The following is a 26,798-nucleotide window of genomic DNA, read 5'->3' as shown; positions in this document are numbered from 1 at the left end:
TTTAAAACACTGCAGACATTCCGAAGCAAGCAGGACCAGAATTAAATCGGCCGGTAGCTAATGTTTGGGTGTTGTACGTCTGGCGCTATGGCAAATTCTGTTCCCACGACCCACCCCAGGGCCGACGCCCTCTTTCCTTAGCTGACATTTTTGCTGGGAGTTTACACTTAATTAGTTGTGCATAGGTACTCGGTAACGTACATTGATGTGGTATGCGACTGCTGTTATGTTTGGAACAATCTGTACGTAAATACTGCAAGGGAAATTGAACAGATCGGTTGATTTTCTCTCCAATGGGAATTTGGGGGTTGTACCTCGTGGCGTTCGGCTTGATGTTCGACGTTTATCGTTGCACGTGGTGAGAGTTATTTCAGAAACTGAATGAAATTGGGCAAAACTTCAGGCGTCGTGCCGCATAAAACACGTGGTCAGAGCGCTATACAGAGCAGCAGCGGAAACCTCTTGCGGTAAATCGGTTTTATTCTTTCCAAACTGCTGAACGACATTATTGCATTTTGATTTAAAGCTTTCGTGACTGCAGGGATTCATATTCTTGGTTCTTTCGGTAAAGTCACGTAGAAGGGAAACAATAAAAAAATAAAAAAATATTATTGCAGTTCGAGATGAATAGTAAAATTGGTACAGCCATACAGAGTGCACGAACACATACATTTTTGTTATACACATGGATATTTAGGAGTACAAATTATACCAGACAATTATATGTTTGTAAAAAATAATTTATTAATGCAATGAAACTCATCAGTACTTCGTTTGCCTCATCTACGAATGACATGCCCACATTTTAGTATAACTTACTTTATGCATAAAAGTTCTATATTTAGTTGTATAGTAAAAAAAAGAAGCAGAGCACATCATTCAGGCCCTTAAAAGATATGCAATTTACACGTTACAAACTTCAATGACACTGAACAATATAAAGATCAAACATTGCAGGCATGCTGCATTCAATGAGATGCAACCCTTGTGAACAAGGGTTTTTCAAGGCGAATTTGTAACATAAATGATTATACAATAGTCTAATTTAAACAGCGTTGAGCTCTTTAATATTATTAAAAAAAATTGAAATCTGGTAGAACTTGCCGTGACAATTTTTGATCTGAACGTTTTGCTCCGGGTATAACATGGAAAGCCGCTGAAATATTACATTGTATGCTGCATCTTTTTGAAGTACTGAAGTCAAATGCTTTTCTGCATTTTATTATAACATGGGAAAAAAATATTAACACCTTTGATTTCAGTAATCGGCTAACTACAGATACACAGATTAAACCGATACGTTAGTATGCAGTCTTAACATTTCAAGTCTAAAAGTTAGGTTGACACAATACAGTGTATCATGTATATAATGAGGCACCTCCATTTTAATAAACCTGCTCAACAATGATTGAAACGAGTTTTCAAAATTTATATTTTCTCCAAGTAGTAGAATTGTATTTTTCTTTTATGTAGAAAAGTAAATCTACATACTACTTGTTGTTTTCCTTTAATCCAGGTCGTCGTCCTCCTGTGTATGGCGGAGTGGTGACCAGTAATTGGTTTTATGTTAATGTCTAGGCAGTTGAGCCATGTCGTGCCTGCAAGAGTGATGTGGGTTGTGGATGTCTGTGATGTTGATGTGACTGGTCGAAGTGGGCAGTGCCACGGACAATGTGGTTCAAGGTTCGGCTTTGGCGTTTGCAAATCGCAAACCTGGATCATCTTTTCATTTTCCACTGGTATAGGAGGTGGCCACATAGACCACCTGGTCACATCTCTCAATAATTGGTGACATTGTATTCTGAAAATGATTGTCTGCGTCCGCTCAAAATCCAGAATGTATGGTGAAACACTGGCGTTGCGAGTAAACAGAATATTAACACGCTGTACGTTACTAACGTTAAAATCAATGGCAATATTCAGTGTTGTGTAGAAATTTTACACATGAAGGCAACTCATGTTGATGTTTTTGGGAATAGAAACTCTTTGGCAGCAGGCTTCAATCAGAGCTACGGTTACATATGACGGTTGCTTGTTTAAAATTGCTATACACATTAAATATATTTATAAAACTAAACATAACAAATATAAAATAGCTCCACGAATCCATAGCTAGCCCTGGTGGTGATAATTTATTCTATCAACATAATAATTGGCATTCAACAACAGTTCATTGTGCTTGAACAGTGTCATGTTTTCTGTGGGACCTGGAATGTTAATATTTACACTGTTTATATATACACATTAAAATCATATCAATATCATGCAAGCTTGGTCCGTGTGCATTTGTGAGCTTTGTACCATTGTTCAGGGAAGATGTGAACACCTGACCATGTGCCCCCACCGCTCCTACCGTGGAATTCCCTTGGGCCCTTCTCTACAGGATGTTTTTCTAACCGTAGAGAGAAAAAAAAACACACCTTTAAAACACACCCCCGTGCCCCCTTAACTCTTAAACTTCCATTACCTACGGTAGTAGGCAGGGCAACTCCCTATTCAGCATGCTGGGTTTGCACCTGGCAATTGTGATGATTTAAGGTCCAGCCACGATAAGCAAGCTGGATTAGGTGCTAACCCTGGTCAGCACGGTAGGATCGTGGGGGGCATCTGCGCTGAGCTTGCCGGATCACTGTGCCATTCCCTACGTGCCGGTGAATGTCGCGCCCCCTGCTTTAGCTGGCTGGACGCTGCGTGTGCGGCCGCGCCACGAGGCCCGGCTGGAGGGAGGCGAGCGGGGCGTCCGGGTGGCGCCGGTTGCGGCTTTTGCGCAGCTCCAGGGCGTGCTTCCACTTGTGGGTGGGGCGGTGCGGCCTCCCCGGGGGCCGCTGCTCCCTCTGCCAGAGCCTCTCGCAGTATTCCTCCAGCGGCGGCAGGCCGTGGCGCAGCTGGGCGAACTCTGCACGGCACACGCGCAGTCGCGGTGAGCGCTGGTTGGGTGGAGGTGCAGCGCCGCGCGTTATGTTTGCTCGCGCCGCTGCTGGTGGAAGGGCCTCCTGCGAGAGGCAGCTCGAGGGACAATCCCTCCCAGAGCAGGGCTCGGCAAAACAAAATTAACAAGAGACTTTTTTTTTCTTTTCAAATTGGGTAACAAAAAAAAACCGCAACGTTTCAAGAGTCGAAATGTGCGTGAATACGAGACGGTAGTCCTTTTAATAAATGTCAACGGAACGGTCCTTAAAGAGCCGCATGCAGCTCGAGAGGCTATCTGGCCTACTAGTCAGATGTCTTTGAAGAGACGGGAGTACCCACGCTATGGCTTATCGCATGCGACTTATATTCTTGGTTCTTTCGGTAAAGTCACGTAGAAGGGAAGCAATAAAATATAATAATATAAAACAATAAACTTCTCACGACGTTTAGACTGCAACACAAGCAATCGTCAGGTGTGAAAACCACAGCAAGAACATTTTCTAATTTTCAAATTTTCTTGCTGTGGTTTTCACACCTGATGATGGTTGCTTGTGTTGCAGTCGAAACGTCGTGAGAATTTTATTGTTTCATATTTTTTATTATTTTATTGTTTCCCTTCTACGTGACTTTACCAAAAAAACAAGAATATGAATCCCTGCAGTCACGAAAGCTTTAAATCACATGCGACTTGATGATCGACTAACTATGGTGTGCGCCAGTATACTGCTGGGTGGATAGAGGTGGGGGGTTAAGAAACTTGCCCCATTGTTTCAACTGCCACATGAGTAGAATTATCTTGGTGACCTCTGAATTGAAAGCCCAATGTGTTAGCCATTACACCAAGCAGAATGCTTTTAATGAAAAAAAATACCAATTATTTACCCACGTATGCCCCCAAATGAGTCTCAATACCGTTTCTAAAGAGGGTCAGGCAGTGGGATGTTGGGCCAATAACATTGAAATGAGTGTTTGGCTTCATGTGGGTGGAAAACAGAGTGACTGAAAAACATCGCATGCAGCACACTGCCTGGTCACCTTGCAGTCCCCCACCTACAACAGCTGACAAGCCCTGGGGGTCACCCATCCAAGTACTAACCAGACTCAATCCTGCTTCCCTGCTTCACTTCTGAAATCCGATTAACTAGGGCACATTCGGGGTGATGTGGTCATGGGCAAATGTTGCAACCAGCCACCATATGAGTGGGGTTTGCTGTTTAACTCAATGAAACGATGATCTGCCATCAACGTTCCATTGTGAACTGCGTTTTCACAGTTCCCAAACATTTGCTAGTCGTCACGCTGTGTGGAAATTTCGTTATATTTGTTTTTGACATTTAGAATTCCTCCGAGCGGAAACACATTTGGTGAGAAGGCAAACACACTGGAACCTGTGTCACAATAATTGCCGGCAGTTTCCATACGAAGGTGTTTGTTTATTTATTTGTTGACAAATAGCCTTTGTGGAACACCGTGGTTATTATGCCCAGATGGTTCAAGTGATTGATATACAAATATAGCCTTTTTTAAACGTTTCAATATGTGAGCGTGGATAATTTTTCCCACCGAAGTTGCCATTTGTTACTCAAATGGGTGATCTAATATTAAGACGGTAATCTAAAGACCCAAACTAGGATTTTAAATTTCGTCATGCTATTTATGTGTGTATGTTGACCTTTTTCACACCATACATAGCCAACCATGCTCATCCAGAGAAAAATACAGGTTTTGTGTATATATATATTTTTAGTGTTCGAAGTCCTACAATGTGATGTTGACAAATAAGAATAGGTTTGACCCTTTCTGGCAATAAAACAGGTGTTAGGATGTTCAAACAATACCTTGTGCAAGGAATCAGGTCTACATTATTAACGAGACGTACTTGTGGTGGACATACAAGCATAACTACCATATGCGTTGTCTCTGAAACTGATCGGCGCTCACCAGAGGCAACCTTCTTGGCTGTGATACTGGCAAAAAGTGTCCCGTGACGATGCGATGTTGGCCGGGTGGCTGCGAGTAGCGCTGCCCCACTCCCCCGCAAGCAGCTCAGCCCCCCCCCCCCCACCCCCCCAACCTTTGTAGTGCTGCCTGAGGTCGGTGACGGAAGCCGGCAGGTCGGCAGCGTCGTCGTCGCTGTTGATCCGTCCCATCGCCCCGTCGGCACGCTCCGCGTTGATGACGCGCAGGCTGAGCCGCGCCACGGTCTGCGCGAAGGTGTTCTCACGCGCCACGCACAGGTACAGCCCCGCGTCTTTGCGGTGCAGGCGCCGGATGAGCAGTCCGTGCTCCAGCTTCACGATGCGGCTGTCCGTCTTGATCTGGAACGCAAGCGGACGCGCGGTTCTCTCGCGCGGTCTGTCTACGGCAGTGTCCTTCGCTAATATTCAGGCGGCGGGGGGGCGGGAGGAGGAGGGGGGGGGGAGTACTTTCGCTGAGAAGACCTCATCGGTGCGAGGGCCCATCACACATTTGAAAGCATTGGGGTTTGACGGCATCGTGGGGGTGTATTCACATTTGTGTGCACGTATTGTCGGGGGCCGTACTAAAGGCCATCAGTGGCCCGCGGGCTTGGCAATGAAGAACACCGGTACATGGGTTTGTGGACGAGGCTGTCACGCGAAACGGATATTAGGACTGTGGTGGAAAGAATAATTGCAAAAGCTAATTTAGTATTTGCTCCTTGGGCAATATACTGTAGGACCCTTGAGGGACATTTTAAATTGCAGGGGTTTCAATGTGGAATCGATTTACCAGCTCTTCCCTGATTGCGATTTTTTTTTTAGTTGACGCCTTCAATGTACTCGACCAGTGTACATCGCCGTATTGACAGCCGCACCATAGGTCGTCAAATGTATGGGTACACCTGACAGCCGGTGTCCTGATGGGCAATCGAGCATTGGTGATTCTCATCTCTGTCGGTGGTCCTAAGTAAGTGGTGGACATTATACATTCTTACGGCTGGGACCAGATTTCCCCAAAGATTAATAATGTTACTGCTAGGCATGGCTTTCTACGTATGGTGCGAAAGAAGTTCTACATACATACATATGCGGTATTCAACAGGTGGCACTCATTTTACTGACCCTGGAGAGATGACATCAGCTCATAGTCTCATGATTGGGAGTCCCTAGGTGCTCTAACAACCATGCTGTTCTAAAAGCTTATGCATATTACAGCGTGTGACTGAATCATCCGGAATGTGCCTGATCGCGTCAGCTCAATTGGCTAAGCAGGGATTTGAGTCTGGATAGTGCTTGTATGGGTGAGGACGATGTGCAGCGGATTTATGGAGGCTGTGGGGAAAAGTGGTTGCCAGCAGAGGCCAGTGCAGCAATCCACGGTTGTACTATACTCTATGCTACCTGGAGATGTTCCCCCCACCTCCCACTTCACCAACCCTCACTGAACCAGCGTTTGATTAATATCGCTGACTTCATGGCCCACACAATGTGGAGGCCTGCATTCACCGCTGCACTGACAAAAGAGTGTATGTGTGTGTATATACATGTACTTATAATCATATGTAAAGGTTGTCGGGTGTGGTGTTGGCCACCCACCCCCTCGTGTACGGTGCCGGCCTTCATAGGTGCTCGCTAACGGCACTTTCCCCAACAGTCTGTTAAAGGCTATAGGGACATCTTTGTATATATGTATTGGTAGAATCGATAATGTACATGTGCTCATGCGTATTCATGGACGGAGCCATAATTAAGGTTGTTCCATTATTGCCAGTGCAGCTTGGAACAACATCAATGCAACTGAGTTTAATTTCACTGCTGGCAGCCTTTGAGCCTTTGTAGCACATGATGAGTAAGTCTCGGTCGTGGCACCTGCACAGATTATGAAACGGTTGCAACCCAATAAATCGTTGTATTGGGCATATACTTGAGCGTGGATAAAATGAGTGTTAAGGTAGGATTGTAGACAGTGACGATGATGTAGGTCTCAATAACCCCCCCCCCCCCCCCACATAATTCTGCATTAACCATACGTAGGTATAGGCAATTAACTAGCTAAGAGTTACCATTCAATACACCAAATAATAATTTGCGTTGTTGCAGTTAGACAGAGGTTACAATTGTTCAACGTAAAATCTTGAAGCATTTCTAAATACACGTGACCGTGGAAAAATCCTCGAAGTACAGGAAGCATAAATTGCTCTGGTCTGCGGTCTAGTAAGCGGTGAATTGCAATTTAACCATGTTATTGGTGAATTGCCAGTTTCGTTTATAGAATGTGTGGCGGTAGTGAGTGGCCAGCGTGCCGCACTACAAACCCTGCGACCCGAGATTGTATTGCTGCTCACAGCCGCCAACAACAGTGACGATTACCAGAATCGGATTGGGGCATCCCCTAGGTCGACTCAGCCTTAAATGAGTACCTGTTGTGTTCTGTAAACATCAGCATTGGGAAGACAAAGGGGGACTGGGCATAGTTCTTGCTCCAACACATGTCCTTGAATCATGTATGGTCTTTATAGGTGCTCGCTAACAGCAATGTCTACAGCAGGCTATGTTAGCAGGGTAATTGTGTGTATTTACAGTACATATCCTGTGTATGGAGTGATGCCACTAGTATTGGATGGTACTGCAATCCCATAAATCTGGGTTTGATTCCCAGCTATGGAAAACACGAGTGGTAAATATATGAACCTAAATAATCAAGAGTGAAGTCATAGAGAATGTAAGTAACAATATTATATTGAGATACCCCCAGGTCCGTTGTGCCTGAAATGAGTTACGTATTTTAAATTGTGTACACCGCTATCGCTGGATAGATGACCCACATTCTGATTTTTGTACAGCGTCTTGAGATTCGCATTTAGAGTCTGTAGAAATCCAAACTAAGTGCTGTTGGGACACCTAAGCAGGTCTGTGCCATGTCAGCATTAACCAATGCTTGCTGACAGCACTTGCATCGAGTACAATTTTTTTGTCCATATTTTCCTTTGTAGAAACAAAAAAAAAAGTACTTTAAGCATATACACATGTGAACTTATTGAACATGAATCCTCACTGCAAAGGTGCATAATTTGCGCAGACGCTCAGGCCAAGTAACCGCCTTTCATCTGTAAAGCATTCATCCCAAGCGTATACACGCGCGCTCTCAAGGATACACGCTAAAAACGAAACCTCCTGAGAACATCAACAAAGGATTAGACGAGTCGCCATAATTCCTCCAATTGTCACCCGCGGGTTCAAAGGTTGGCCGTTGGTCAGCCGCTAGACTAGCAAAAGTCAACAGGGACGTGTACACAACGGTTACCTCCTCCTGCTGCTCGTCCTTGCTGTGTTGTATAAACCAGACCACGGAGGCCTGGTGCGACTTTGGAGAGCACTCCAGGAAGGTGGAGTTGTGTTCCATTCCAAATATGATCTTCTCTTCGGCGTGGACCACGTTTGACCCTGGGGGGGGGGGGGGCGCGGAAATGTTGTGCGGTTAGTCGTGACATAATCGGAGACTACTTTGTTGTGAAATATCCGGCGATCGTGGGGTTTGTATGTGGGTTCACCACTCAGTTTAGATGTTTAAATGGCAGTTGGTCACTTTTTTGTAGCTTTTTTGTATAAATTGTTAATTCTTGAAAACATTTTTTAGACCCACGCTGTATGATGACATTCTGTGCCTATGTTTATCACCATAATAGTTAGAAGAACGTCAAAAATGAAACACTAACAAATGCAAAACAATATTTCACCCTCGTAATTTTTTTTAATTAATGCGGTATGATTTTATTTGGGCAATTTAGGTTAATTAAAAAAAAGGGTTTACATCTTGTACAGGCCTAGGGTGCGTTACAATTACACGGTTAAAACAAAAATGTGTCCAAACCCATATGCCCAAGCAAATGCGTAACATTTGCGAATATCCCTTGGCAGCCAAACAGATATGATTTTATAATCATCCGATTGATTTCTAAACAAGGAATATCAAATGAGAAATTACTTTTCCCGCTAAACTCCCCTGATTTCTGAAACAAGTGGGTAAAAAGTGTCTAAATGCAGGTATTGGTATTTTTGCATTTAGTCCATTGAACGTGTATCCAATTTCCTTAAACCGCCAATACAAATGGCAATTATGTAAATGACATGTTCCAGACTTGTCATCAAAAGAATAAAGACACCCCTTTTTCTTCGTACTAAAATCTGTAACAAAAAAAAATTATTATACAAAGACCTTGAAAGTGCAGCGATTGGCTATTTACAGTGGAGGAGGATGCTGTCTGGTAAGCTTCACAACCACAATTTGACTAACAAACATAAATCAAGCTGGCCTGCAGCTGGACGTTTTGTCTTCACTGTGGCTCGATGGTCTTGTAAACAGCTGTAGATTTGAAAAACGACGCAGATACACATGCGGCAAGTTCCATTTTTCACGAGGATTTCCAAATGCCGGGAACTGTGCCACTGCTGTTGATTTGTGACCATGCATGCGCCTCCAGTCATGAGAATGAGTATTTCATTTCCCGAAGCTACGAAGTGTTTATGTAAATGACTTCAAGGTGAAGGTGTATCCCTGCAGTTGTTGTGTATGTTTCGCATGTTGAACTTATTTTGAACATCGTACGTAGTCAACAAATGCTAGTTGGAGGTGTGCGGGGGAAGGACACCAAACTCAACACAAAACGCAGTTCTAAAGAGATGAGTTTTCAATCTGGATTTAAAAGTACATAGCTCCAGCCGCTTCCTCATATCGGAAGGAAGATCGTTTCAGACGTAGGAGCATTCCTTCCTCTTCCCTATGATCTCAAAACAGCGTTTTGCAATGTGGTTGCATTTTTTTTACTGGAATTGTACTCCAGAAAAAAAAAAAACATAAAATCGCAGTGCTAACTGTAACACACACTGCCAATGCTGAAGCTAGCTACATATGTAAAGGAACTAAAATTTATCTAGATGACTAATTTTTAAGGTATTGTATATCAAAACATTTGCGATTAGAGTGATGGAGAGTATAAGTACCATTTTCCTACATTTATATCTCAATTGTCATACGACATGATGCCAAGATGTTATGCGTCTCACTCCTGTGGGTGGAAGACTGCAAAGCAGATAATTGCGTTACATGGAATGCTTTGTCCAGGCGGTACGTTTATATCTAGAAATAATTATCAATGTTTTATTGCTTTAACCCTGGCATAGTTAACATTTTGCTTATTCACTAGAATGATTTGCACAAAATGGAACAGCAAAGTAACATTTTAGACCTAATCTGCTTTTTTATTTCCGAGAATTTTCCCCGCTGGACCACAATGGAATTGAATACAGTTAAAATGTAAAACAATACACAATTTTATAAACAATGCTATGAGAAATGCCATTGCCTCTGGTGTTGAGATATGTTTATTTCTGAACATGCTCAGAGCCCTCTTGAGGTAATCGACTGGCTTGATGTATCTCACTCGACGCTGCCACGCCAGACACTGAGCAGATCACGATGTCTGGCGTTTTGGAACATTCTTGTTTTGCTTACAATCATACATGCAATTATCTATGTATCATACATTTATTACTTCTCAATTGCATTAACATTGCACAATAACCTTTTTGTAGAATATTTAATCCACAAGTTTCAATATACTTCTCGCATAACTATCCGCGTACTACACATTTAACCTTTTTCAAACATCTTGTTGCTTGGATAATGGCTGTATTTACCGGTGCACGTAAATACACACGAGGCTAATAAGGCAGGACACAATGAATGTTTTATTATGTGTACTGTATATATGTTTTTTTGTATGGATAATAATTAACTGCCATGAATCAATCCAATCCAGGATGAACGCCTATGCCCTCCATGTTGGTCACGGAGGCTATCGAACAATATTTCATCATGCCGGCATTACAGGGGGTTCCCATGACTGGTTCATATTTCACTCCATACTGATGTTACCAGTGGTGGAGTAATTCAACCCAGGTCGCTGGGTTCATAGCGCAGGATGCTAAACCCACCGTGGCGCGCTGTGCCACCTTTACCCAACCCTTACATCAAGTGACCTCTAACATAAAACGTAAAGAGAGGCAAAGGTGCAGCGCTGCAGTTTCTTTGCTTGCACCACTGCTGGCGGAAGTGGACTCTGCTAGAGTTATGTCTGTAGAGACTCGTAAGAGGGCATTTGGCCTACTCTTTCAGGGTGGCCAGAAAAAAAAAATCGACAAAGTGTAAGTGCCCACACTTTACCTCCCCACGTCTTGACTCGCTGTGATGTGTCTATTTACGTTCAACTTGGTGGGGAATTTTAAGAAACTGGCACCGTCGTGTCAGATGCCATGCCGGACACTCAAAATCGAACCGGCGACCTCTGGACTGCAACGTCCCAGTGCGCTTTTAACCATTCTTCACCACAGCGGCGTCGACCTTCAATACCTTCTGTTTAAAATATTGAGACATGATGACGAGCCGACTTACTATCTTTGAGGTCCCGGCACTGTTCGTTCGGATCCCCGTGGCGGACATCCTGTCGTCTGGACCGCCTGTTGCTGTGTGTACAGAGCGCATGGACAAACCATGGATAAGCATCTCTCTCCACCCTCCCCCCCCACTCCTTTCTTTTGAAAGGATGTTGTATGACAAGTCGAGACAACGAGACACACAGCTTTTGGAGGTCATCATGATTTATCTGTACGTATTAAAAAAAAACTCGTTTAAAGCAACTAATATTTATACACGGAGGGGCTGAGGCGAATTGTAAAGATACTGTGAACCGATGCCAAAATATGTCCATTGTGAATTCAGATTGTGTTGAAATACAATTGTATTGTGTTTATCTTAGGATTCATGGTTTGTAATGGCTGTTGTCGTAAGGGGGAGTTGGCACGCTCTTAAGAGCACTTCTAAAAAGGCACACAAAATAAATAGTATAGTAGGTTCACGGATGAGGCTCAACAAATTTTTTTTTAATAAACACATCATCCTAATCGTAGTCTGTTTTTCAATAAATCCACCCCTGAAATTAAAAGTGTGACCCTGTGCTCATAACATAAGGCCTACAAATATTGTTTTCAAAGCATTGAGCAACATGCTAATTGGAGACATAATCTCTCAAGATCTCGTCAGATCTTAGAAGCTAACCCCGGTTTGAGCCTGGTCAGTACTTGTAAGGGACACACTAGCTGGGGAAATACCAGATGCTTTAGGTTGGCACTGTGAGGTGGCCAGGCAATGACCGCGCAGCAATGGTTTCCTGTAGCAATCTGTGCAGAGCTTTGCATGTAATTCCATTTTTACTATTGAGGGGTTTCTCCTGAGTCTTCCAGTTTCCCCCCACCACGAAGCCAAAACCACTCATTAATGGAACGGGCCAAACAATCCAACTCACGAGGGCCCCTTTAAAGATGACTCTTGAGACTCGGTGAGGGCTTTCCTGGGTTTGCTCTCAGTAATTCCCCCCGGGAGGATTTCGCCGAGCCTCGCTGCCGGAGCTGGTGCCGAAGTGTCACCTCTTGGGCAGGGGCAGGTAGCGGGAGCAGGTGGCACCGTCCCAAGCACAGTAGGGGTCGCGTGCCAGGCAGCACTCGGCGCACGCCTTCCCGTACACCTCGCAGCGATGCAGGGAGAGCTGAGCCAGCCCCGTGCGAGAGCCCACGTACAGCTGGTGCTGCGCAACAAGCAAAAAACACCCGGCGATGGTGTTTGTGAATGCATTTCTCTATATATATTTAAAAAACGAACGATTTAATTTGTATGAGACTGGCATTTTTGTTGCGTTGCGTTAATCCGCGATGGAACTGAAACCGTGAAAGGGAAGTGTGAGCGGGGCTTGGGGAAAGATGCATCGCTAGACAGGGACGATGGCTGATGGCCAAAGAATGATGGAGTGACGGCCAAAGAATGGAACGTGTCCAAGAGGTGCTCCACCGAGGAGATTGAGCGACGAATTCGGCTCGTTTGGAGGAGGCTAAGTGGATTATGAATTGTATCACGGGATCATCTTTCTTTTATGTATTTAACACAGCGCTTCAGTCATAAAAGGTGGCAGCTGCCTGGGAAGGCCTTCATACAGCAGTGGATTGATCATGGCTGGTGATGATGAGGAGAATTCTGTTTATTAATTATGACTTGGTGTGTTCTCAAGACCATCCTCATCATTGTCATCAACTTTCAAATGTACAACACTGTTCTCAATTTGCAGACTTTTACAGGCCACGGGGACAACGTGCCTCTCGTGTGAGAGAGACGAAGGAGAAAAATACATCATGGCTTAAAGCTTTCGTGACTGCAGGAATTCATATGCTTTGGGTCTTTCGGCAAAGTCACGTAGATAGGTTCAAAAATAATAAGAATAAAAAAACTACAACATTTCGATCGCATCACAAGCGTTCGTCATCAGGAAGATGATGACGAACGCTTGTGTTGCGATCGAAATGTCGTAGGTTTTAATTTTTAAAATTTTCTTTGAACCTATCTACGTGACTTTACCGAAAGACCCAAAGAATATGAGAAAAAACACATGTGAGAAGTCTAACATAGCAAGCAAGGTGCCAAGTGTGTTGTTATTTGGCATTGTGATTACTGATAGTTTTTATTTATTCCCCAACAGCAGATGCAGCGTAAAATAAAATAAAAACTTTCCATCATTTTTGGACAGCTGCTTAGCATTCACCACTGCAGGAAGAATGCTTCCATTGTTCAGTGAAATCCTTCATTGTCAAGCAATTCGCCAGTCCTGCCCTTTAAGCAGTCAGATTACAGGTAAACGCGGTTTCAAATTGACGGTTTCGAATTTTTTAAAGTTTTTTTTTAAAATAATGTCAACATTTCTAAACACATCTATCCTTTGGTACCTTTCCAAACTGTCACTCTGTGCCCACTGACAAATACCATACTTTTATTTGAATACCGTATTGAAAGAGGTGTCTGTTTAAACGTATTTTATTTTTACTTCCTGTGCGGATTTTGGTTCCGATTCACACATTGACGAATGCCTCTTTTCATTAGATTTTTGGTGGCATATGTAGCGATGCTTTTGTCACCTGAAATTGGGAAAATTGGCAAGGGGCTGTATTTTTGATCCTATATGCGAACATAGTCCTTTATGTACGGCACCCCAATGAAATCCATATCTCTTGGTAACAGAAGCGCACGCATCAATGTGGAGTTTTAATTTTGCGCAGTGAATGTGCATAAACAAATGTGGTAATTGATATTCAGACTATTGGTGTTGGTAGTGTTTTTCTCTCGTTAAGGAAAGTAGCTTGCAGCCGAGCAGAACGCTTATGAAATGATTATTATTATTATTATTCACAAGATGCTTCCCAATCCCCCCAGGTCTTAGCTAGAATGAGCTGTTACACGTGTCAACTGTGCACCCATGCATAGGAATTGAACTGATGAATTTAATGGAATGTCTGTGTGTGTGTGTGTACTTACAATTATTTGGAATTATAACCCCAAAATATTTTATATTTTTTTGTGAACCATTGGATGGGACAGTTATTTAATTCCTATATATTTAGGGGTTCTTTATAGAGTGATGTAAAACGATGCTGAATCAAAAAAAAGATTTTGATTTGGAATGCAGTCAAGAGTCAATAACAGATGGTGAGAGATGGTAAATGTATGGCTAACGTAAACAGACACGTTCGCTTCGCCGAGTGCACAACTCCTCCAACAATTCATTTACCTTGTCCTTGTTTCTGGTGCAATATGCCTGTTATTTAGGAAATATTGTTAATGCGTGTTCTGTAAGCACCATTTCTGCCTGCAGCATCTGTGGCCTGTTCCTCCTCACGGATCACTTTGACGTTGTTCTGTGCTCGTGCACCACGGATGTTCGAAAAGTCGCTGGGTAACTGTCTAAATGGGACTTTGTGTAACAAACATTGATTGATTTATATAGATGGAATTGAATGTATGTAAGAGGAATCGAAGCAGATTTGCAATGTTGAGTCCTTGCAATTGTCTCTCAATTTATGATATAATTAATGCAAAGAGTAATGTATTATTAACATCATACAATATTAAAAAAAAAATATTCGAGAATTGAAGTTGAAAGCAATTGACAAGTACGATTTGAATGCTTACCCTTTTTATAGATATTTTCATGCTGATGATTGGTGATGGTTCCTGGAAGTGAAAGAAAACGGTTGAATGTTTTAAAACTTATACAAGGTTGTAAGCGTTGTGGCATTCGCAACATTACCTAGGGGGGGATCCTCAGACTCCAATGATCGAGACCCATCACTATTCCATTTTCACTTCTATCAATTCCATTTGGATACAAATTACACACCACACGCACCTGATTATTGGTAAACGCATACAAGATTATATGGAGTGAACCAATAATCGTTGAAAGATGATCACACGCATACAATTATGGGAGGCAGAATTGTATTCAGCGCTATCGCATGGATCGTTTACCGAACATCAGGCGCATGTAGCAAGGAATAACGAGTGTTATATTTTTTAACAGAGGAGACTGGTAAAAGTGTTTAAACTCCCGACTGGCGAGGTGCAAGGAATGGAGTTGAAAGATAATGTTATACGATGGCTCCTAAATTTAGCTTCACGAACCGAAAAATAACACGTGTGGCATTTCTTATAGTTCCCCTCAAAACAACCAAATGCAGTGCACGTTTGCTGGTGTTGCAATAATTCACATTATCACATTATAGTGGGGTGTAAGTGTGCGGCATGCGTGTGGCATTCCTTTTTACCTTAAATACTCGAATTTCCTCCAGAACCACCTCCTCTGTGAACCGGTTTTCCTTGTTGATGGTTATTGCTTTGAGCACCAAGCCGGAATCTGAGGGCAATAAATCAGTTTTTCAATAAGTGCCTCGCCATGACCTATTCACATCGAGTCATTTTCTGGGCATTTGGGAACGAAGCTGTAACCAAAGATGTTTATGGATCGAACAATTATTACGATCACCATGGGAACACAGAGGCTCGGGTTACCCTGTTACGCCGTTTATTTAAATAATGTTCAAACACTCGAGCGATTAAAAAAAACCTGCCAGGCAGGACCCCCCCCCCCAAAAAAACGGCTACGTTATTCGAAATTAATTACGAAGTCTTTTACACGAGGATTCTTGTGGGTAATAGGTAAGCAAAGGCATGGTTGGTGTATGGGAATTGTTTCGACAAAGCAACTAAATAATGTACAATTCTAGTGTTGATTATATTATTTAAATATATTTATAACTTACTGGTGGATTGTGCTTTCAAAGTCGTACAGATTTTGAAATAATGAGGTAAGACGTTGTCCTCACGACCACGTCATTAAGTTCCACTTAACATTTGCCCATTTAGCGCTTTGCTGGCATTTCATTCCATTCCGCCCATAGCTTGCCAGAGTGTTAAAGACACACTGATGACCGCGCAATAACACAATAGCTCGATAAAACATAATGATACAATTATGTGGGTGTTGAGGGGGATGTTATAAAGTTATTTTTCCTGAACCGTGCCCCATCCCCCCCACCCCTGAGCCCTTCCCCCTGCACCAAGCTGTGTAGAGACACGGTCCGGTCCGCTCGCCTGTTATCAAGAAACAAGAACAGTCTGTCCACGCACAACTCCTAAGGGCCCCTATCCCATTTGAATTTCACCGGGTGAACTTTGACGGCTTGCTGAGCTTGCATGTCCCGACTGGTTTTATTTTTATTTTCAATTCGTAAATAAAATAAACCCGTTGAATGTAATTGATATAGGGTATCACATATTCTGAAATCCACGTCATCGATATCGCGTAATACGCTTAAAACATTTATTTCTGTTCCGTTCCCCAATAGCTTCGTGTGAAGGGCGTGCGTGGAATAAGAGTGGTGATGTAGCCCCAGGTACATTTCAAAGATTCTAGAAAAGAGACCATAACCTTCAGCGGTAACCCTAACCCAGAGAAAGATTGATGAGGGAAGTTGGCATAGTTGTTAAAAACAGAAGGCTTGAAGTGAATCACGCTCAGCAGCTAACGTAAAGCAGCTGGATGCCCATTTGGTAGACGCTGGCGTATATAAAAACGCATGCCGCTCAGGGCTTCAATTATAGTGAGACGGGTTTAAATGGTGACAATTAAGCACAAATCACACGAATAACTTTACGCTGTCAATTGGCCAAAATGGACTGCCATGGGTGTTCTGCTCGTATTATCCCACCACCTAATATATCAACTCTATGTCCCCTTAAGAGACTGCAAAGAAAGTAGCAAAACACTAGACACTGGGCTTATCCCATACTGTAATAATAGTAATAAAAATGGAAAGCGTTTACATAAATTAAGTCCTGCAGACATTTAGGAGAATTGTGTTTTGGAATATATAAGGCTATGCCTTTGTTTAAAAACTGCAATTTTTGTCTGCGTCTTTAGCAGGTTATTATAACTTACGCGTTATCTCCCGCGGTGTGTTGATGTTTGTGTAACGCATCTTGGATGTGAACTGTCTATCTTATCAGCGATGGAATGCAACCCACTGCCACTCCCAAGGACCACACAGTAAACGGGATACCAATCTTCGCTGTGATCTTGTCAAAATAAAGTCATTGGTCGCAATCGGCCAGAGTCAATCCGCTGCTGGATGGTCTCAAAAAATGTGTCATCAGCCATGATCTATCCACTGCTGCATTAATGCCTTCCCTCCCCCTCCCCATTCTGCCACCATCTCTCTCAATCCAGAGACGTAATAATTCATCGAGTGCCCATACATGAGCTGATTTAAATGTATATATGGTATGTATGTCGAACTTCTTTCGCACCGTACGTAGCCAACCGTGCTAATTGGAGGTGCGGGGGAAGGACAACAAACGAAACACAAAAAAACAGTAATAGAGAAATGAGTTTTCAATCTAAATTTAAAAGTGCGTAGCTCCAGTGGCTTTCTAATATCGGAAGGAAGAGCGTTCCAGACGGCCGCAGAAGCACATCTAAAGGTCACCGCATTACGTGCTGTCGATGGCGAGCCAAACGCCGCCGCTGCTTGCGAGATTGAGCGGAGTTCGCGTGACCAGTTTACCCTCCTCGAAAACCAAACGAAGAAAAATAATCCCGTAACGTTATAACGCCACGAGGGCAACGCTTGCTCGGCACTGGCGGCGGCGAGCACTCACCCGTCCCCAGGAAGAGCACGTCGTACTGGCCGTCGGTGGCCTCCACGCGGTCCACGGCGATGCGGGTCAGCGTGTCCCCCGTGCCGGCACGCACGAGCAGCGGGCGCCCTCCGAGCGGCGCCACGGCCTCCCACACCAGCTGGTGCCTCCGCACGAACTCCAGCACGTCGTCCGGCAGCTCCCGTGTGGACGCGTAGGCGGCGTCGTACGTCCTGCTTGGGCACTGCGGGCGTTGGGGCACAGCAGCGAGAGGGCTGTTGTTGTGGGCAGCCTGGCCTGCGCTCTTGCGCTTCTCCCTCTCGGTCCGTGCTCATGCTGCACGATTTGTGATAGCTAGCGTCGCCACGTAGGTCTACGCGCGTGTGTGCGCCGGCTAAGTTCTCCAAAGTGTTTTTTTTTTCTTTCAGGTAGTGCCCGCACCTCCGATATTAGCACGGTTGGCCGCGTGCGGCGCAAAAAGAAGTTCAACGTACATATGCACTGCGTGCTGTTTGGCACGATGTCCGACGTTTCGATCCACGTGCTGGGAGCTTATTTAGTGGGAGCGAAACGGCCAACATCGTGCCAAAACTTAAAACTTGGCACAACCTGAAAACGTATCGGAGCGTCGTTATCAGGATCTGTGTCTCAACTGTGCACGGTAACTTTACACGCTTTTAACAATCGTATGATGATAGATAAGTTATGGTATGTGTGTGCAATATGGCGGACTGCACCATGGAAATCCTGGAGCAGATAAATGCAACTGCCTCTCATAATGCTTGCACACATAGGAGAGTGTGTATTTTGAGAGCAAGCGAATAAGGAAGGTCATGTTTTATTACTCAGGGCATTGGGAAGGGGGCTAAGGGGGTACAGGGCAGAGCAGAAGAGGAGATGACATGTTAAAGGTGTGAATGAAGATACTTAATAGCAACAGTGACCGTCAGTCATAGGCTGAGGAGATAATGAAGGGTCTTGTGCCTCGACTAGAACAGTGCGTGCAGTGTGGGTGTCAATAGGGATTGAATTTCAGACAGTCTGGGCATCGTGGCAATAGAGGTGAAGGTGTTGACCACCCACTGAACAGAGATTGACTGGGGGAATTTGGTGGCACTCACGTGCGTGGATACGAGTCTGGCTGCTGATTCGTATCGTTTCGGGTTTCGGAGGCCAGGGATTGGATGGGGACATGGATGGGGAGTTACAGAAGTCGAGTCAAGATGTTATCGAGGTGTACGAGAAGGGTTTTGGCAGCAGATGGGGCAAATAAGTTGCAGAGTTAGACGATGTTGCGCGATGGAGATGTCATGGAACAAGGGGGGTTCTTGGCTGAGAATTTGGCCAACCTTTTTTATGTTTTAGGTGAGCTTGATGGAAAAGGCAAGCTTAAAAATAGAATCGATTACGAAGTACATAACCTTTTTTGGCGATGAGACCAACTTTTGTTGGTAACATTCAACAAATTGATAAACACGTAAGGTGGATCACGGGATGGGGAGAGAGTCCTACAGTTTGAAGAAGCTTTGGTCTCGCTTTACTGAAATGAAAACAACTATCACCTTGAGGAAAATGGCCTTGCAAAGGCTGGCTGCTTTAGAGTTATAATTGAGCAAAGTATGTGTTTTTCCAAGGCGAGTAATTTAACTGTCAAAATGATGAAATAATGTTCCTGGGATAACAAATAACACAATGACCACCTTGGAATGGCATCAATGGCAGAGAGGGCCTTTGAAGAGTCACTGAGCTAAGCATTCATTTGTTCTGGTATGTGGAACATTACTGCTTGCCAATTACATCTGCAGTTATTCGTCATGCTGTATACATGAGTGGTATTATAATGGTATTTTCAGACCCTTAGCACATGTTTTACCATTAAATTGCGTGGCTTTTATGAAGCACTCTTTGGCTGTCGGTATTAACTATTTTATGCTATAATTGTCAAATTTTACAAGGGTTTCTAAACCCCATCTCTTTGGGTTTAATCCTTCTAAATTTAATATGGACTTCCTAGAGCTCAGTTATCAAAATTTATAATAGAGGAGCATGACATGTTAATTAACAACCAGAATATATAATGGTACACCACCTAAGACCTTGAAGGCTTTTGATTCTTCAGCTACGCGGTCGAAGCCTGTTTTCAATGGACCCGTATTTGGAAGTCCAAGTTACTGCCAGAATGAAACGTTTATTTTATTTCACATATTGCTTATGTTAATTAACATACGTATATGTGTGTGTGTATATAAATATAAAAACACAAGTCTTTGAAAATATATCTAGTTTTTTTGTATGCATTGCCCACTAAAATTATTATTTTCGATGGTGGAAAAAGTTAAGTTATGAACTCTTGGGACATTTCAGCAGAGTCTGAAAAAACACATTCAATTGCTGGTGGTATTTCTCAACTCGTGTGTTATTTAAAATGGTACAATATTAACTTCGATTGCTACCATTCACAAGGTTAATTAGACGGCCTCAAAGGTGATGTGTTCAGTAATATTCGCATGATGGACCCATGACAAGTTCGTTATTTATGTCTGCAGTCATCAACTCAATGTTAGTTGTGTTTCTCATCTCATTTTCCATTGAAACCTGCTGGAAACCATTCATTATTAATTATGCCTCTTCATTTTTCAAATGTTATGCTCTGATCATTGTCTGTCATAAACAGCAGCATCAACAACAGCCTACATTGTACAATAAGGTGCATAATGTAACAGACATTAAATTAGTGTACAATTTTAATGGTTTTTTTTTCTTCAAAAGTCCAGACTGTCGGAAGTTGACTGTTGTGCCACCACCTACTGTGCCAGGTCGTGGGTATGGAATCCGGTTTTTGAAGTCCACCCACTGGTGATCCGGGCCCTCCTTGTGTGCAAAGGGGCCATGGAACGCGGCACGGATGTCGGACATGCTGTACATGCACACGGCCGAGCCTCTGAACACCGAGCTGAAATAAGAGAAAAAAAATATACGGTAAGTCGCTGGCAAGGTTACACACATTTTTTTCACAGGCACAGGGCTCCTTGAGCAGAAATTGAATGTTGAATGAAGCTGATAAGACACTTTGTTTTATAACGCCGCCCTTCGTTTGCACAGGGAAGCCTCGCCAAGTGTTAAGAATCCGTTTTTGCAGGGGGGGGTCTTGCAATTTTAGGATAAATAGCGAATTCCGTTAAGCAGTGTGGCATGTGGGAAGAGACTTGAGTGCCCGGAGAAAACCCCCTGCATATGTAAGAGTAATGCTCCCACCTCCACAAAGATACATTCAATAATCCATTAATGTATTGCCATATCCTGGCCACTTTAAATCTTCAAGTTAATCTCCATTTTTCTTAGAAATTCCATTCTGGAAGAGTTTGATTTAAGATGTAGAATCAATGCCTGTGTCATGAATAGATTAGGATAAATCGTCTGTCCGAAGTTGAGACTTGCATGCTCACCTTGATGTTGTAAACACAGCGTAGATAATTGGGTTTCTGTCATCTTTATTGGGAAGCAAAAACACATCTCCTGTGGAAGACACACAATCCACGAGTATAGTTAAAGGCCAATCGAGCATTGAATCTGCTCATCACTATAATGGACATGGTGATCCATTTACAGACAACCCACCGATTGATGACGTCACCGTTCTCGACAGGGCATTGGATACCGTGAAAGTGACAGCTCCATATTTTAACAGAGGAGATATTATACTTGTATTGAGGTTGGTGGGAGGCAGAGGTAGAGGCTATACACGTATCCAGTGTGTTTCGGGGGTCATACATTGTACCATCGTGTCGAACAACACATGGCACGGATAGCTGTACAGCAGCACAGTGAAAACCTACGCAGTGGTATGCAGAGTAGAGGCTTTGAAATTAAAGTTTTTCCTGTCTGTTATTTTTAGTGGGGTATCTATAAATGGATCACCATACACGTGTAATGACGACTTTGACACACTTCTCTTGAGACGGCACTTTATTGAAGACGCGTTCACTTGACACCAGGCAGAGACCCTTCCCCCCCCCGCGTAGCTCCCCCTTATATAGCAACACGAGGCCACGCCCCCCTTCTCGATCATTCTCGCTGACTCTGGACGCTCCCTCTACCGGCAGACTCCACCGTCCTCATCCGTCACCTGACCACGCTCCCTTCTGGAACATTCCCGTAGCCACCAGTCCCTTCGCACTCACAACTGATTCCCCTGTCATTACCTCTCGTGGCCACTAGTCCCCTCACACCGCATGCAGGCTCTATTATCATTACATCTGCAACATGATAGAAAGAACACAAGTCTTACTGAGCTCGTCGAAGTGCGTGTCAATGTCATTGGGTCCTGGGATGGAGCACACGAGGCGTGCCTTCAGGAACGTTGTCCACTTGTTAACCAAGCTTCTTTGGCCACCCATGTCATTCTGGCGAACACAAAGGTCACACAACACTTACACCAGGTAAACGATACCTAACGGACAGAGAGAGAATGTCACGTGCCTCCCAAAGTCAGCGATCTAAATTATTAGGGGGCTGCATTCCAATGACGTAAGAAAGGAAATGATTGAACGTGACGCCTGCAATGCGGTGCTTTGGAGGCAAGGGTTGACGGATCGCATCGATTTCAGACTTTTAAACATGCCGGGCAGTGAAGTAGCCAAGTGGGAGTACAGTCAAGGTGGGGTTTGCGTCGACATTTGAGTGATACCTCTTTGTAGTCACGGGTTTTTCTCCAATATATACATATATATTTAAAATAATTTCTTCCCACATGCAAAAAACCCTTTTAGACATTTAAATAATCATATTTCGCAATGTAGGACCTTTCCAGAAGAACAGAGGGGACTAAAATATGGAGAGAATGGAACGCTCATTGTTCTCGCTGCAACAACTAAAGTAATTGAGTGTTGAGAAACAACAGTTGGTGTTGAGTTGGCCTTTGTTTCATTTGATGTTGTATTGCATGTGACGCTCTTAAGCTGCCGTCGCTACAAGGTATTCCATCCCATTAATGTGAGCTTGCAGGGACTATCTAAGAAGATCTTGCGATATGGACTTTGCCACAAGCATCACAATATCGCCTATTCGGTGAAAATACATCTCGGTCTTTGTGTTGGCAAAGCGATATGCTTTTCATAAAAATACGCCCATAATAAATATGTAAGATTGGATATTCTCCTATGAAGTTTGTCTTTTTAAGCAATTGTAAAATGCTCAGAGATTGATGTTATCGATAAACGCAAAGTTAGTGACAAATACTTTTTTATAGCATGATGCATTACACACGAGTAGAAACATGGGTTTATTGAGGACCTATTTGCAACGTTCGCTGCACAATGTTTTGATTCGGTGGTTCTTTGAATTTTCGAGTTGGTATTCCCTACAATAATCCCTTGCCATTGGATAAAGAGAACATACATATGAATCCACATGTAGATGTGACAACCTTTATTTACATATAAATACGATTCCACAATTAACTTCTCATCCAAAAAAACGCGAAAGCATTCCCCCCCCCAAAAAAAAAATTGTTTGAATTTAAACCAATCCATTTTGTCCTTTTGCATTCTCCAGAAAAAAAACTCATCGAAATATGGAACATCGCAGCAGGCGCACAGTACATGACTACTGAACTAGATGCTGGACGATAACTCGGTTAGAAGCTTCAATTGGAACTTACTTTGCAGACACGAGCCACCCGAGAGTAGAGGACTTTGTCTGAGGCTCCTGCCTCAATGCCGTACTCCCAAAAGAATACGTAAACCTTGTCGTCATCGGGGTTCTGGCTTTCTGGGATTACAAAGGAACCCACAAAATTGGGTTCTGCAAGGGAGAGAAAAAAAACCCCACCCACAGCTTAAAAATCAACCAATTCGGGCAGTGGTGCACAGCGACAAATAATAAAAACACAACACATTCGCTGATAATAAAAATTGGGTGGAATTTCGAGAAGCTGACAGAGATGTCACTGGCAATGAAGAGGGGCTATTGCCTGAAATGTTGCCTGTTATATATATATGCACAGTATATACACGTTTCATTTATAAGACAATGTTATTGGCATTAAACAAATGGCTTTGTATTTCAATGTATATAATCAGAAAGATGCTCCATAATTTGGGATTAGATAGCGTAAATATATAAATGTGTCATTAAACCCACCACCACCCGACACAGCCGACTATGGCTTTGCTCTCCAACACACCGGTGTGCTGTACTAGTGACGAATTGGCACGTTTTGTTTACGTGACAAACCTTACGAATTGACTGTGTCGGGTGGTGGCCGGTTTAACGAAACATTTATACATTTACGCGATCTAGCCCCCCCAAAAAAACCTGTATTATGGATAATATTGGTCGCGAAAGCCTACGTGTTAAACTGAGAAAGATGATGCATGTGTTTTTTTACGAAAACGTTTGAATGGTGTGTCCATGAGTGGCCATGCATGGGCAGGATTTGTGGCTGAACAGTGGAATACCAATTTGAAACTATTAAAATGACTGCAAATGTTCAAAGTCTATTATAACATCGACACTTTCAATCAAACTTTTATTGCAGCCAGGTGCCGTGTGCACTGTGAAGTATTTGTTCAAGAGCACAGCAGTATTCACTTGGAAAATCTGGTACAATGCATTTATTAACACTGCAAGGAGAATGGACCGTACTGTGCTTTGATCCACTTTGAAATACAGGACGCTTTGTAAAATGCGTGCATGGTGGCCTTTTGTGCGGCAGTAACTGAGAAATAGTGGAGTTTTGTAAAAAAAAAAGGATGAGCTTGGCCCCCACCAGACATCCCAGCTTCCTCCTAATGAGACTTAGTCCAGTGTGTGTGGTGCATGTGTGAATTGACCAAAGAGACAAGTGGCACTAAACAGTGAGACTTATGCTGGTCAAAGTTTAAGGTCACAACACCCCATATAATTGGGGTTCGTAAAAGTGTCGGAAAGAGTTGGGCAGGATGTAATATTTAAGCCCATAAAGCTCATCTCGCCATGAATAAAAAACAAATCTACATCCAGACAGTTCACACGAACAGGAATGCGCTGTGCATATATTTTTTTATGGTAATCTTGCTCACATTACTATCATTTCTTTCCTAATAATCCAAATACCCCAACTCTTTGAATAAAGCCACTGTTCCTCTTCCACCAGCAGCAGATGTCCCATGCATCTGGAAATTTAATGAATTTTTTTGTGAAACTAAACGTATTGCTTCCTGTAATACAGATGACCATTTATTTAAAAAATGAAAGGAAGTTAAGGTATTTGAATTATTGAGACTCATATGAGGTTTCTGCTTTGCAATACTTCACCACACTCATTAATACAATTCGCCAAATATCCCAATGCAGGCCCATTTTTTGTATTAGTCTTGTGGCTCGGTGATGTTTTCATGGACAAAAAATGGTATTAATATTTCTATTTATAAAAAGTGAACTACTTTGTGGTGACATAATTCATCAATTATACACGTAGAAAAACAGAACACGAACATGATGCATTGTGTCACTTACCATTAAGCCAGTGTGGATCAGACTGTTCTGTTCGGATTAGCGGTATCTCATTGTGATGATTTTTGTTTCCAAATATTCCCCAGTCTTTACCCATGAAGTCCGACACTGTTGCTGCATACAACTCCGTGCCTGCAAAGGTTCACATACATTCATGTTACCCATCAGCTTTATAAATACATTGCATGTATCTTATTTGAATTTTATCAATATATGGAAGGCTTGTGCGTTTTATTAACTCTGTGATCACTTTCACTAAACTATGAAATTACGTAATTATTGATGAGGTTTAATATTTAGAATTATTTCCATGGATGTGTGTCGATGAGCCTCTCGACCTGATTTTAAAAGCCACCAAACCGTTCGTAATACCATTTGTCTTTTGGATATCACTTTAATGCAATTATCGTGAAATGTGTTTTTTTTTAATCAACGTATTTCTAGTTAGCAATGAGAGGGGCATAGGACTTTTCATAACAATTTGGTTACAGATTAAAGGCAAATTAAACAATGTTCATCTCATAGACTAGACATGTCAACGCAATATAACCTTACCATTAAATCTTCATGTGTTGGCTGTGCCTAGCATTTCTGTTCTGTTGCACTGCAGGCAAGTATGCAGGTAGTGTTTAAGTTGAATTTTGTTTTCCCTTTTCAACACTTACCAGCCATGACGGACGTTGTAGCTTGTGCAGGATCATAGGGACATTTTCCTCGGCCAGACTCAACACTGTGCCAGTTCAGCATAAATACAGGCTCCTGTTTTATGCAAAGACAAACAATAACAGAACTATGTCAACAATCCGAGCAACCAATTACACACTAACAGCATTAACAATACATCCTCTCCTCTGAAGAATGGCCATTGCCTGACAACTTGGCTGTTGGTTTATTGAAGTGAAATGTAACTAAATATTGGTCGGGAAAGCCAATAGGCTCTTGGAATACAATTTTTTGTTGTATTAATATGCGGAGAAACAGAACAGAGTTCTGCTTGCATATGCATTCGCCTATAAAGGATCGCATAACGAGTTTGGGTACAACGTAGGTTTGGGTTTAATTAGAAGTCACTGCAAACGATGGCAAGGGTTAACTCTTGGGCTGGCAAGGGTTAACCCTTAAAAAAAAATCAATCACGTTACCTTTACCCTGAAGCCCATTTCCAGGAAGGCACAAGTCGGGTGGAAAGCCCCGGTCCCACAGACATACACGTGGCTCTGGTTGTACGAGTGCAGAACCCGGATGAAGTTTGCACAGTCGGCCTGTCATGAAGATGTCAAATGGGAATCGGCATTAGGAATTCAGGCCATGTCAGACTTGCCAAACTTTACAGATTTAACCGATATTCTAAAACCCTTTCA

The 26,798-nt window shown here is 43.0% G+C and overlaps 1 protein-coding gene across 1 annotated transcript in view; it reads right to left on the bottom strand.

Annotated features, from left to right (window-relative positions):
- Positions 1-462: 462 nt before the first annotated feature.
- The window catches only part of LOC116942373 (semaphorin-3D-like), a 44,678-nt gene continuing 18,342 nt past the window's right edge, over positions 463-26,798 (bottom strand). The window contains exons 5-19 of the mRNA XM_032954186.2: positions 26,580-26,699; positions 26,103-26,196; positions 25,441-25,569; positions 23,603-23,745; positions 22,232-22,346; positions 21,390-21,459; positions 20,752-20,896; positions 17,965-18,187; positions 15,573-15,661; positions 14,938-14,979; positions 12,354-12,511; positions 11,323-11,393; positions 8,176-8,315; positions 4,985-5,228; positions 463-2,896 (exon numbers count right to left, since the gene is read on the bottom strand). Of these exons, the coding sequence (XP_032810077.2) occupies positions 2,673-2,896; positions 4,985-5,228; positions 8,176-8,315; positions 11,323-11,393; positions 12,354-12,511; positions 14,938-14,979; positions 15,573-15,661; positions 17,965-18,187; positions 20,752-20,896; positions 21,390-21,459; positions 22,232-22,346; positions 23,603-23,745; positions 25,441-25,569; positions 26,103-26,196; positions 26,580-26,699 (2,007 nt within the window). The 3' untranslated portion in view covers positions 463-2,672. The remainder of the gene's footprint in view (positions 2,897-4,984; positions 5,229-8,175; positions 8,316-11,322; positions 11,394-12,353; positions 12,512-14,937; positions 14,980-15,572; positions 15,662-17,964; positions 18,188-20,751; positions 20,897-21,389; positions 21,460-22,231; positions 22,347-23,602; positions 23,746-25,440; positions 25,570-26,102; positions 26,197-26,579; positions 26,700-26,798) is intronic.

Source organism: Petromyzon marinus, chromosome 14 (genome assembly GCF_048934315.1).
Source record: "Petromyzon marinus isolate PM22_M1 ecotype Great Lakes invasive population chromosome 14, UKy_Petmar_22M1.pri1.0, whole genome shotgun sequence".
NCBI classification, from domain to species: Eukaryota; Metazoa; Chordata; class Hyperoartia; order Petromyzontiformes; family Petromyzontidae; genus Petromyzon; species Petromyzon marinus.
The sequence above is the reverse complement of the archived record's forward strand: the minus strand, read 5'-3'. Positions and strand labels throughout refer to the sequence as shown.